General features: G+C 34.2%; 1 protein-coding gene across 1 annotated transcript in view; it reads left to right on the forward strand.

The window, feature by feature from the left end:
* Window positions 1–270: 270 nt before the first annotated feature.
* Window positions 271–14,227, forward strand: part of LOC103610386 (E3 ubiquitin-protein ligase UBR3-like) — a gene marked incomplete at its 5' end in the record, with an annotated part of 27,592 nt that continues 13,635 nt past the window's right edge. Inside the window, 3 exons of the mRNA XM_008594564.1 lie at window positions 271–395; window positions 5,115–5,222; window positions 5,357–5,482. Coding sequence (XP_008592786.1) covers window positions 271–395; window positions 5,115–5,222; window positions 5,357–5,482 — 359 coding nt within the window. The remainder of the gene's footprint in view (window positions 396–5,114; window positions 5,223–5,356; window positions 5,483–14,227) is intronic.

Raw genomic sequence — 14,227 nt, forward strand, 5'->3', positions numbered from 1 at the left:
TCTGGTCTTCTAAAAGAGAGCATATTTTCTGCTATGCTAAATGCCTCTCATTTACATATTCTGTGGATGAATAGAGGAACTTTGCTTTCATAATCTCAGATCTGTTGGGCAGCAAATATAATAGCTTATTGTAATTTCACTTTATTAACTACGTAAGTGTGCAACAAAACCCAAATTGCATGTGCAAGGAAAGGCATATATTTGTGAAATTATCTAGAACAAAAAATGTCTAGATTCCAAAGAAATAATGATGTTTTCTTTCTCTTGTAGACCACTTCACCTGCATCGTGAAGGTACTTTTTACCCTGTTGTATACTCAAGCTCTTGTGGCACTTTCAGTTAAATGCAGTGAGGAAGACAGGTCAGCCTGGAAACATGTGGGAGCTCTCAAAAAGGTTAGTCTCTTTTCTTAATTTGTCATTTAGTAGTTTGATTAACTCATTTAATTTGGGGATATGAGTGAATGAGAGTAAGTGTTTGAAAGATAAAATGACTTAACAGTATTTTAATTGGAAGTGGAGCACCTTCACCCTAAAAAAAGTTTAAAATGTTTTTGTTGCAGCACGAGGCCTTCTACACCTGTCTGTAAACTTTGGACTTTATCCCTTTATATTTGGGCAGTTTTGTTTTGCCTTTCTTGCATATGTTAAACTTAAAGAAGTTAGAAAAATTGTGCCAACAGAATAAGCAGATAATAAAATATCTGCAAACTTACCTATTTATCTTTGTCCCCATCCTCAATGATAATCCAAAGATGGCTTTTGATTCATCACTTCTAAATTTAAAAATGTTAGCCTATTCTTAATTATGCCTCTTTAAATACTACTTTTTTAATGTTAGAATATATAAAAGTTCCTAATGAACTCAGAGGAGTTCTCTTGAGATTAAATAATGTAAACAATTTTTTAAAATTATGCAAGTTTACTTAAGTATTTTCAACAGCGTGAGAACAAGTGAAGTACTATAGAACCAAAGAACTAAGTGGTTTGGCTTAGAGGTAGGCAAAAGAAGAAAATTGCTTCAGTGTTTGTTTGAGGAAGTTGGTAGGAAAAAATAACAGGTGTAGTGTTAATTGAACTTTTTATTGTCTCAGAGTTTCTTAAGTGGTTTTTAAATCTCATTAAAAAGTTTTTGTTAAAATCATATCTACTTGTATCAAAAGAGAGAGAACCAATTATAAACACATTAAACATATTCAGTATAATCTTCACTTCTAACACCAGTTTACTCCCATGCCAAAATTATGTATACAAAAATTTAATATAGTATCATCACAAAGTTCATATGTCTTAATTAGAGATATTCATTGGTTGGCCAATCAAACCCAAGTACTAGGCCCATCTCCTGCCATCTTAGATAGAGATGTTACTTTTTGATCAAGACATAAAAGCAATCTGATCCTCAGCTTTCCCAAAGGCAAATAAGAGGTTTGCAGTATATAATAAGGTCCCTTCTATTTCTAAAATTCTGTTTTTTCTAAATTCTCAAAATGGCTTTCTTTTTCTTGAATGATTACTTTCCTTGTTCCTAGTTGGTTTTTGGAAAATTTTGCCTTCTGTAATCACCTTTCTTTCTTCTAAAAATTCTTTCAATTTCTCTGAATGCAATCTAATCTGATATTTGGATTGTTGGTATTCACATAGTATTCAAACTAGGTATATTAGGTTTTTATGCCGTATCATTGTTTAAATATATTTCCTTAGTAAGCTATCTAATCATGAAAAATTACATGTTTAAAACATTTGCTGATATAATTTGGGTCAAAATCTATTCATTTGAGTGTTTGCTAAAGTGAGACCTTAATGACAGAAAATTAGACAATTGTAAATCTATGATAGAAGAAGGAATATGATGTAATTTAGGTAACTGTTCTGTCAGTTTTTTTTTTCTCAATTTCATACTTGTTAGCTATTAAAAAAACACTCAGTAAAACACTTAATATGAGGCAGATTCTTCTCAGAACATAAATTAGAAGTATATTAGCTTATAGCCATATAAATTACGTTAGTGAATGAAAGCAAAAAGTTGTGATAGTCTGTAGGTTGATTTGCCACATGTTATTAACCTTTTCCACAACAGTTCTAAACATTCAGATACATAGCAGATTGTAAATAATAGCAACAAGTATACTGTACAATGCTGTTTTATATAAGGGACTTGCATCTCAGATTTTGTTAGGGTGGAGGCAGCGGTGTGTGTGTGGGGGTGGTGTCCTGGAACCAATCCTCCACAGATACTGAGGGATGACTGTATTTATGTGTGATGGAATATATCACTGTGGCCTCTGTTACTACTTAGATTTCTGCATCGTTCATCATTCCTTTTTTTCATTCCCTCCTTTTGCTTTTTCCCTCCTCTTACTCCCTTTTTCCTTCTTTTCTTCCTTTCTTCAAGTCTCACTCACTCATTTCATCTCTTTAATTCCTTGTGTTTAGAGGTATGATAATTCTAATGAAAACTTATTTTTGCCAGATCTAATCTGGCCTAGGGCAATAAAAATATAGTTACTATATATTTTTCAGAGGGGTTTTAGAGTTAATTTAATAATGAAGTTTAATTCTGCTAGAAAAATCATCATTACAGTTAGTGTAAATTGCATTCTTTTGGTCAGTGGAATTCCTCTTAAGAATCTTTATACCAGAATTTCTTAATTGGGGATTCTTAGGTTTTGTTTTGTTTTGTTTGCTGGGGAATGGGATCATAGCATCCAGAATATACTCAAAATGCCTATCGCCCCAAAATGTTTAAGAAGCACTATAATTTAGAATTTTAAGAATTTAAAATTTAATTTGGAATTTAAGAATTTTTAATATTCTACCCCCACACACAGACTCTCTTGTATCTCTCAGTTCTTGATCTTTTTCTTTATTTAACCCACGTATGTTTCTTATCTCTCCCTTAGGATTCTTCTGATCTTGATTGTAAGTCTTTTATCCAGGCTGTTAGAAATCCTCTTTTTAAGTGTCATGAGACTACTCTTGTGTTTATTCAAAGATTGCTTATGTAAAATACGCTTTCTTAAGACTTCTGTATGTGTGAAATTAAATTATTATTTTATCCCATTCAACACTCTTCTGGTCAAAAGAGTTCTCAATAAAAAGCAGTGAACATGGCTGGCTGGTTGGTTCAGTTGGTTAGAGTGTGTCATTGATAACACCAAGTTCAGGGGTTTGGATCCCCTTACTGGCCAGCTGACCCCCCCAAAACAAAAAACAAGGCAGTGAATTTTACATTATATTTAACTTTTTGGTCTGATATAGAATTTGCCATGTATAAAGGAAGTGCTTAAAATTTATTTGATTGTAATGACTCAAAGGCTAAATTATCACTCAGTACCTTACTTGCGTGATCTGAACATTAAAGTATTATTCTTTGAAATACTTTTCTGTTATACTCTGTAAATCTTTTACTCAAAAGAATATACTCAATTAAGAAAGCTTTTAGCCTGGATTGTATATTTAGAGAACCTTAAATATATCACATTGATTAATAGTAGCAAATCCATGGTAATATTTTTGTTTGTTTGTTTTCTACGTTTTGAGTTTAAGTGAACTCTGCCTGTTTAAGAACTACATGTAATTTAATTAAATCAATTAAAAAAACATAATATGTTGCTGTTTTAATAGTGGGATATTGATTCTTGTGAATTATATGTAACCTATAGGTAGGTCAACATATTTAACAAGTGATCATCCTGTTGATTAATTACTCAAGGGTGGCTCACGTCACATGATGTAAGGAGAGCACTTGCAGAGGTCAGGGATGTTTTATAGTTTAGAATCAGGACATTAATACTACATGGCTCAGTGAATATGGCAGAAAGTAGAGGAGTGATTTAAAGATAATGCAAAGAACTGATTATCAAAAGAGGTACAACCAGTCCAAGGTCAAAAACTCCAATATTACCAAAATTAATTCCATCAGTGAGCCAACAGGTATTGCTCAGAGTTTTGTTATGCAGAGGGATTTTTGGAAAATAAAAATCATAGTTCCTGATATTTTCAAATTTACAGTCTAGTTGACAAGAGCACAGTAATATGGATGAAACAATGGGAAACTCTAGAAAGACTGAGATAAATTCTGTGATCCAGACTTATCAATGTGTTAAAAGTTCAGTATAAAATTATATTCCATATTGTTTACTCAATTCTTATATTTTACTGTTTTAAAAGTATAGTTAATGAGTAGAATAAATGACATCATAGCAAAGTTATTACTTTATTCCAATTTACATTTTACTGTAATTTGCATGTTTCACTTTCCTCTAATATTTCAATGAATATAAAAAGAGGTGCATTTCTCTGTGTGTAAAGATTATATTGAAATAAATTTAAATTTATAAATAGCCATTATTTTTCCTTTCTTATAAAAATGGAAGTAGTCATTAAGCTTAAGTGTAGACTGTTACTTAATGTAATTATCTGTACATTCTATAAAAAATATATTATCCTATTTTTTGTAGTAAATTGTTTTTAACAAATTCTCTTCAAGGAATTTGAGTGACATTATAAAAGAAAAAATATTGTGACATATTTTCTTCTATTGCATGCATACAAAACATGCATATGATTTGTACCACTATAATGAGTTATATGTATTATTTTGTTTGGCTCTTTTCACATTGTAAATATTTTCATATAGCTCAAATTTGTCATATTCACTGCTTATAAAATATTCTGTTGAGTCGATATTTTATAATTTAGGTAACTGCCTCACTTTTGTTGGTCATTTCTAATTTTTTTGCTATTATAGTGCTGCAATAGATGTCTTGTACATATTGATATTTTTTTTTCTTTTGGATTACTTCCTTAGGAAAAATTCTCAGGAGTGGGAATTACTGAGTCAAAAGGCATGATTTACATATGTTCATTTACATATACATTATGTAATGTATATACTGTTTTTTAAAGAAGTATTAGATTAGTTTTGGCCACCTACTCAGTTTCATTTGTAAATCCAAAGGTCTGTGGTTTTACCCAGATTTTAAAGAATTGAAGTTCATATGCTTGAAGAATAATATAATGAGAGTTTTACTCATTAAAAAGTGTTATTTCCAATGTAAATTTTTTGAAATTCTCAGTGATCTATGTAACTAATATTTTATTTTTTTCCAGAATGCATGTGATGCAGAAAAGTCTTATGAAATATTATTAAGCTTTGTGATAAGTGAACTATCTAAAGGAAAGTTGTACCATGAAGAAGGAACTCAGGATTGTGCAATGGTATGCTTTTGCTAAGATTAGATGTAGTGGTTATTTAGTAAAAAAATTAAATTTTGTTTCCATTGTGAATGCAATTTTTAAAGAAGGTATATTTATTATGGAATGAATTGTTCAAATTTCTTTTTTGACTTTAGGTTAGCCCTATTGCTTGGTCTCCTGAATCCATGGAAAAATACTTACAGGACTTCTGCTTACCTTTCCTCAGAATCACAAGCCTTCTTCAGCACCACCTTTTTGGGGAAGATTTACCTAGCTGCCAGGTATAATTTGGGAAGAGAGTAGAGGGAGCCTTGTTTTTGCAATAAGCAAGGTTTTTGAAATATACCGGTATATGGTATAATACTTTTATCTATCTATATATATAACCGTCATATAATTATATGTTAGTCTAGCTTAAAGGAGTAAATATTTAGAATATTTACTATTTTTGTTATTTTTGTGTTGGTTAGCACCCATCCATCTTATGGTAAAATTATTAATGTTGAATATTTGAGAAGTTTTAGATTAGATAAGTGGTAATACTTGCCCAGTACTTGAATAGTGTCATAGTTTTCCCTCTATTGACATTTATATCACTGCTTTTAATATAATTTTAAAAGTTATGTTGGTCAGGAAACAAGTTGTTTGAAGATATGACAGCATTTATGTGGTCTTATAGTAGCAGAATGTTTGGCTTGTAGTCAGTTGTATTAAACTTGGATGAGTGATGTATTGTCGGTTTAATCTATCTCATAAAACTGTGAGTCAATGTGAGTAGGCAAGAAGGGGACAGGGTAGAAAACCAGAAGGTAAGTAAATCCAAATTTGCTTATAGGATTATGATCCTGGTTTATCTGCCATTTCATTGTAGAGAATTTGATATGGGAATTAAAGCATTTATCATGTTTATGGCCTTTGAAACCATCTCTATCAGAATTAAGCAATTTTTTGTTCCTTCTCTCTTAAGTAATTGACCATTATATCAAGGTAACCTTTTCATATTTGTCACCCAAACATTCTATTTAGAGTTATAAGATGTTGAACAAAGTAAAAATATTCATCCATTATATACGTTTTTTCTTTTCTTTTCTTTTTTTTCATTTTAACTTTAAAAAACTGTGTTTCCTTCTGTCATATGAACATCCTCAAGCATGGAGAAGATTAACCAAACAAAATCAACATCTTCCTTCAACTGTACTTTCTTAACATTTAAAGGTCATTAGCTGTGGTTCTTCCTGTTCTTGTTACCTTATGGCATATTTTGTCATTTGTTTTTATTGGAGAATATTTTTTTCTCCCATAAGTTGGAAAGTACCTGGAGGCAGAAGCTCTTTAACTGGGCCTTGAAAGCTGGTCTGAGGTTTGAGTGTACAGTGATACCTGTAGTGCAGTACCAAACGTGTGCTTAGACCAAGAAAGAAATGTGTTGAATAGGGTGCCTGAAAAGGAACAGTGCGGCATAGTGTCAGAAAGGCATTAAAGTGAAGTTGTAGTGGATCTTGAATTTCACATGAGGGAATTTGGACCATTGAAAGCTGGTAGATAAAAATGTGACATGATTCAAGTTTTATTTCTGGGTAAAACCTCATTCTAGTTAGACAAATTGTGGGGTATGAGAAATGGAGGGACTGGGAACAGAAAGACCAGTTGGGGAAGGACACATTGGGAATAGAAGAGGACAGGGAGTGATTAGAGATTTCACTCTAATCAAGGTAGATTAGTCAGGATTTGACAACTAGTTGAGCATATGGGAGTCAAGAGAAAGGGGAGAGTCATACTATACTTGTGTTTTGAGCCTGGGAGACTTGGACATTTGTTGTTCAGTTACTAGAAGGAGGAGGTATGGGGCAGATTTGTGGGGACAAAATGAAAATACTTTGCATATGTTCAAGTTTAGGGTCTGGTTGGACCATTTAAGTGGATCGATTCAACTGAAGTGAGAAACGTGGGATTAGAGCTTTAGACAGGTTTATTTTCTTTTTGTTTAGGTTTCTATTATCTAGGTAATCTTACTTTGTGTATACAGTAGTCTTCCTTTATCTTGGTATAGCTTTCCACAGTTTCAGTTACCTGCAGTCAACTGTGGTCCCAAAATATTAAACAGTAAATTCCAGAAAGAAACTCTTCATAAGTTTTAAATTGCATGCTGTCTGAATAACGTGATGAAATCTCATGCAGTCCCTCTCTGTCCTCCCTGGGACGTGAATCATTCCTTTGTCCAGTGTATCTACGCTGTATACACTACCCACCCATTAGTCACTTAGTAACCATCTTAGTTATCCAATAGACTGTCACAGTATTGCAGTGCTTGTGTTCAAGTAACCCTTATTTTACTTCAGAATGGCACCCAAACACAAGAGTAATGATGCTGTTAATTTGGATATGCCAAAGAGAAGCTGTAAAGTGCTTCCTTTACGTGAAAAGGTGAAAGTTCTTGTCTTAAATAAGGAATGGGAAAAAAGTCATGTGCTGAGGTTACTAAATTCTACGGTTAAGGACAAATCTTCTGTCCATGAAATTGTGACAAAGGAAAAAGAAATTGTTAGTTTTGTTGTTGCACCTTAAACTGCAAAAGTTATAGCCACGTGAGTGATAAGTGCTTAGTTTGAGATGGAAATGGCATGAAATTTGTGGCTGGAAGACATGAATGGAAACACGTTCCCATTGACTGGCACTCAGATTTGGTACTATCTGTGGTCTCAGGCATTCACAGGGGATCTTGGAACTTATCCCCTGAGAATAAGGGGAGACTACCTTGTGTGCGTGTGTGTGCGTGCACAAGCATGTGCGTATATGCACATGAGGGGTCTTCAAAAAGCTTATGGAAAGATTTATATTATCTTTAATACTACTTTTCCACCAACTTTTTGAAGTATGTATATGTATTTGCTTGCTCTTACACTTTATTCACTTTGGCTTTCTATTTTTATTAATCATGGTATAGGTCGGTGTATTGTTACACATACTTTAACTTTTGTGGATTTAACAGTTTCTTCTTTATGTCACTTTCTTTCATTTAGAGTGTTTTATTTCACCCATTCATATATCGTACTTTATCAAAAAAATGTTTTATTAAAATTTGTTTTTTGGTTTCCTTTGATTCTAACTGCAAATTTATTTATTCAGCAATTTTTCCTTACTGTGTTGTTTTGTTTTTCTCAAAGTTAACTCAGGAATCATTCATTTACAGTACTTTTTTTCATTTGGGGGAGAAAGGACTAAACATTTATATGTTCAAAGATATTTACAAAGCAGTTTATAATGATCAACTTTTTTTTTTTTTTTCTTTTTTGTCTTTTTTCGTGTCTGGCAACGGATTGCAACCCTCAGTGTTGCGCCCGTACTGGACCGGGACCGGCAACGGGATTGCAACCCTCGGTGTTGCTCCCACACCTCGCTCAGCCAGTGAGCGGGAACCGGTCTGTATGTGGGATCCGAACCCTCGGTGGGAGCGCCACTGCACTCCCCAGTGGCGCACTGCTACAGTAGCACTGCTACTGCTACAAGTGGCCGGCCCAATGATCAACTTTTTAATAAAACATTTTTATAAAATATGTTCTCATTTTGCAATGAGAAAAATATAAGGATGTCTAAGCTAACAAGTTTGAGCTAATAAATCAGAGGTAGAGTTTACTTCGCTCATCTGATCAGTATTTATATTGCTTCCCTTGTTCTTTCTTTACCCGAAATTTTCTTTTTTTGTGAGGAAGGATGGAGGAGCACATGCATGGAATTCAATTGATCATACTCCTCAGCTCTTATGGCATGCCATGAGCACAACGAGTCCATGTATAGTACCTTTAGTATCTTTAGTATTATCATTCCCCTTTCACTGCCCACACAATATTTTTATCAATTACTTCTCAGAAGTAATGTGCATGTCACTATAAACTACATACAGTTTTTTTTTTTTTGGTGTTGTTTAATAAATCTTGTATTTTTCTTACTTTTTTTCTACTAAATATTATGCCACTTAATCATGTAGCTGTAAATTGATTTCTTCTTATTGGCGTATAGTGTTATTCTAGTATATGTATATTCTACATTCTACCTATTCCTTATTGGTGAACATCCAGGCTGCCTCCAACTCTTTGCTTTTAGGGAAAAAATAAACTGCTACAATGAACCTAATGTCTCATGTTCTTTAATATAATGTTTTTCTGGGCTCTATACATAATTATTGAATTATTGGATACGTAGGATACATTGTGCCTGTTTGCTTCTGAAATGGCTGCTCAAGGTTCACATTCCCATTTGCAATAAAAAACATTTCTTGTTTTCCCTTGTATACTTGCCAGTACTTCTTCTCAGCTATTTTTCTAATATTTGCCAGTCATTGAGTGCAAAGCATGTGCTTATGGTTAACTTAATTTCCATTTTACCTATAAATGTGGTTGGTCATCTTTTCATATACTTATTAGTTATTTAAATTTCTCTCTGTATGTCTTCTATTCCTAGTCTTTGACCATTTTTAAAAACTGGGTTTCTGTCATTATCTTGGTGCTGCTTTTAATCATTGCAGATATATATATATATATATATATATATATATATATATATATATTTTTTTTTGTCTTTTTCGTGACCGGTAAGGGGATCACAACCCTTGGTGTGGTGTTGTCCACACCGCGCTCAGCCAGTGAGCGCACCGGCCATTCCTATATAGGATCCGAACCCGCGGCGGGAGTGTCGCTGCGCTCCCAGCGCTGCACTCTCCCGAGTGCGCCACGGGGCTGGCCCCTGCAGATATATTTTTTTCACAAGCTTTTATTTGTTTGTTGTGTCCTTTGTGGAGCAGAAAATTTTAATTTTAGTGTTGTCAGACTATCACTTTTTTTATGACTTGTGCTTTTGAAATCTTATTTTAAAAATTCTTCTGCAGTCTGAGATTATAAAATTATTTTGTATTTTCTTCTTTTATTTTCATAGCATTATGGTCACAGTTAGGTTTTTAATTCAGTTTGGAATTTATTTTGTAGTATGGTATGAAATGGAAATCTAATTTTTCCTTCACTTAATGAGATAGTTTTCCCAACACCATTTAAGGAATAATCTATTTATGAAATTATCTAACTTTTTTGTACTGATTTTTCATGATATCACATTTTCATATTTCTGGATTCTTTGTTGTATACTATTAGGCTATTTGCTCCTATATTAGTAGTGGTCTGATTTAATTACTGTGGTTCTATTATTGACATTATATCTGGCAGGGTAAGTGTCCCTTCTTTTTTTTTTTTTCTCCTAGCACCTTCTTTTTGCTAATTTTTTTGTTATTTCTCACCTTCAACTGATTTGGGGTTTGGTTTCTTCTTGTTTTTCAAGTTCCTTGAGGTATAATGTTAGGTTGTTTATTTGAAGTCTTTCTTCTTTTTTGATGTAGGCATTTATTGCTATAAACTTCCCTCTTCTGGAAGGAAGAGGTTCTGGTAGGTTGTGTTTTCATTTTCATTTGTGTCCAGAAATGTTTTAATTTCCTTTTTGATTTCTTCTTTGATCCATTTATTGTTTAGGAGCATGTTGTTTAATTTCCATGAATTTGTATGGTTTCTCTAGTGTCCTTTTTGTTGTTGATTTCTAGTTTTATAACATTGTTGTTGGACAAGATAGATGATATGATTCAATTTTTTTTTCTTCCAATTTGTTGAGGCTTGTTTTATGACCTAGAGAATGTTCCATGTGCTGCTGAGAAGAATGTGTATTCTGCAGCTGTTGGATGAAATGTTCTATATATGTCCGTTGGGACCAATAGGCCTATAGTACAGGTTAATTCTGATGTTTCCTGGTTAATTTTCTGTCTGGATGATCTGTCCTGTGCAGAAAGTGGGGTGTTGAAGTTCCCAACTATTATTGTGTTGGAATCTATTTCTCCTGTTAGGTCTAGTAGTAATTGCTTTATATAACTGGATGCTCTGGAGTTGGGTGCGTATATATTTAGAATTGTGTCCTTTTGTTGAATTGATCCCTTTATCATTATATAATGACCTTCATTATCTTTTTTTACTTTCCTTGGCTTGAAGTCTATTTTATCTAAATATAGCTACTCCTGGTCTTTTTTGATTTCCATTTGCATGAATATCTTTTTCCATCCCTTCACTTTCAGACAGTTTGTTTCTTTATAGGTGAAGTGAGTTTCTTGTAGGTAGCATATTGTTGGTTCTTGTTTTATAATCCATTTAGCCATTCTCTGTCTTTTAATTAGGACATTTAATCCATTTACATTTAGAGTTATTATTGATATATAGGGATTTGTTACTGCCATTTTGTTCTTTTTTTCTGACTGGTTTGTTGATCCTTTTTTCTTTTTTTCTAATTTTACTGTTTTTGTGATTGATTGGTTGTCTCTAGCAGTGTATTTTGATTTCTCGTTATTAATTTTTATTTTTAGTATGTCTCTTATATGAGACTTACAAAAAACATAGTTATTAGACTAATAACAACTTTGATGTCTATGGAAAAAGAAAGAAGCAAAGCCAACTCTACACTTTGGCATTATTCCCCCCACTTTTTGACATTTTATTGTTTCAAGTTGCATCTTTTAATATTGCCTATTTCTTATACAGTTGTTGCATTTATTGTTGTCTTATTAAGTTTGTCCTTTAGTCTTCATACTAAGAATGTAAGTGGTTTATTTACTCCGCATCCCCCACCCCTTATGATGTTGGAATATTCTGAGGTTGTCTGTGAACTTAATTTACTATAGAGTTACGTATCTTCAATGTTTTCTTGCTACTCTTTAGCATCATCATCTTTCTCTCACTTTAGCATTTCTTGTGAGGCAGGTCTAATGTTGGTGAATTATTTTAGCTTTTGTTTGTCTGGGAAAGATTTTATTTCTTCTTCACATGTGAGGATTAGTTTTGCCGGATAGCGAATTCTTGGATGACAGTCTTTTTCCTTCAGCACCCTGAATATATCATCCCATTCTCTTCTGGCCTGTAGGGTTTCTACTGAGAATTCCACTGAGAGACGTATTGGGGCTCCCTTGAATGTTATGTGCTTCTTTTCTCTTGCTGCTTTTAGTATTCTTTCTTTGTCCTTGGTTTCTGATAATTTGATTATGATGATGATGTGCCTTGGGATGTTCCTCTTTGGACTGAGTTTGGTTGGCAATCTCTGAACTTCCTGTACCTGCATGCTGTCATCTTTCTCCATACTTGGCAAATTTTCAGCCATTGTTTCTTTGAATATGCTTTCAACATCTCTTCCCTTTCCTTCTCTTTCAGGTTTGCCAGTTATGTGGAGGTTATTTTGCTTGAGGGAATCCCATATTTGCTGTATTTCTTTTCACTTTTTCTTATTTTTTTTCTTTTTTGCTCCTCTGATTTGATAATTTTATATGTTTTATCTTCAAGCTCATTGGTTTTTTTTTTTTTCTCAGTTTGATTAAATCTGTTGTTGGAGCTTTCTATTGAGTTTTTCAGTTCAGATAATATATTCTTTATTTCTAGAATTTCTATTTGGCTTTATCTCATTGATTGAATTCCTGTCAAGTTTCTCATTCTGCTCTTGGATTATTTTCCAGAGATCATTTAATTTTCTATCTGTATTTTCTTTGATTCCCTGAATATCCTTAAAAAGGTTATTTTGAATTATCTGTCAGACATTTCATAAATTTGCTGTTCCTCTGGGTCCACAGCTGGTGCTTGCTTTGTTTCCGTTGATGGTGTCATATTTCTGTATTCTTAATCAATCTTTGTGTCTTTACGTCAATGCCTGGCATTTGAGGAGACTCCTACATCTTGTAAGTTTTATAGGTGTTCTTTAGTGGTGGTAGATATATACTGGTTAATATCAGAGCTTTGTCTGATCTTCTGATCTGTGGTTTGTTTGTTTTTCTTTCTTTCCATTTCTGTGTTGGATTATTATCTTACACCACCAGTTAAACTCTGCACTAGAACTAATTTATTGTCCTTTGGTTATTTCCAAAATAGGGAGAACTTCCTGTGGGGACCAACACTTGAGCCCTGTGGTTGAGCTAAATTGTTGCTTTGCTGCTCATTCTCTGGGGAAGGCTTTTTGTGTAGCTCAGATTTTAATTTGTGGCCTTTTAATCACATCTAGGTCTTGTGAGGTCAAATATACCTGGGCTGTTTAGAAATTCTGGCCCAGGACTGAGTCTTTCCAGTAAGATGCACCCCCTGCAGTTTTGTCTCCCTGACTAGTTTCTACTGATTGGGCCTGTGCTAATCAGAAAGCAGATCAGCTGCCCACCCTGCACCCCATTGTTCCCCTGGTGGGCCAGCCTCCCGCCACATCTCAAACACTTTCCACGGGGCAGGCTGCGTGCTGGTCCTTTGCAATGACACACTGGCCTCTAGGTGGCTCCTGTCTTTGGTTGGCCACAGCCCCTCACTCCTATGTGGGTATGTGGGAACCTTGTCTTGCAGGCCTGGGGGCTGGTATGGTGCACTCCAAGGCCTTCTTCTCCTCTGCATACTACAAGCAACTTCACACAAAGGGCATAGATGTGGCTTTTGTCAGCTCCTGCTCTGTGTGTTACGACTTCTTCCCACCCTTCACTGGGACTGGCCCTTTCTCTCACCGCAGCTTCTCCCACCTTCACGAACTCTGCAGTCTCTCCTCCCCTTCCCCCAAGCTCCAGCAGTCCCAGGTGGGTAAGTCTTTGCTTTTTAGTAGTTGTAAATTGATTGGTTCTTGGAGAGGGTGATGCCAGGGAATGTCTATTCTGCCATCTTTATGATGTCTTCTACCTCATGTTTTCTTTTAATTCTGTTTTACTAGGAATACACAATTGGTTTAACAAAAAATCAATTTAATTTACCATATTAATTGAATAAATGGGAAGAATGCATATGATCATCTAAATAATCAAAGAAAAAGCTTTGACAAAATCCAACACCCTTTCATGATAGAAATATTTAAGAAACTAGGAATAGAAGGGAATTTTCTCAACTTGATAAAGGGCCTGTATGAAAAAACCCATAGTGGGCCAGCCCGGTGGCGCACTGCTACAGTGCGCCGCTTGGGAAGTGCGGTGGCGCTCCCGCCGAGGGTTCGGATCC

Source organism: Galeopterus variegatus, unplaced genomic scaffold (assembly GCF_000696425.1).
Source record: "Galeopterus variegatus unplaced genomic scaffold, G_variegatus-3.0.2 Scaffold11056, whole genome shotgun sequence".
Classification (NCBI taxonomy): domain Eukaryota; kingdom Metazoa; phylum Chordata; class Mammalia; order Dermoptera; family Cynocephalidae; genus Galeopterus; species Galeopterus variegatus.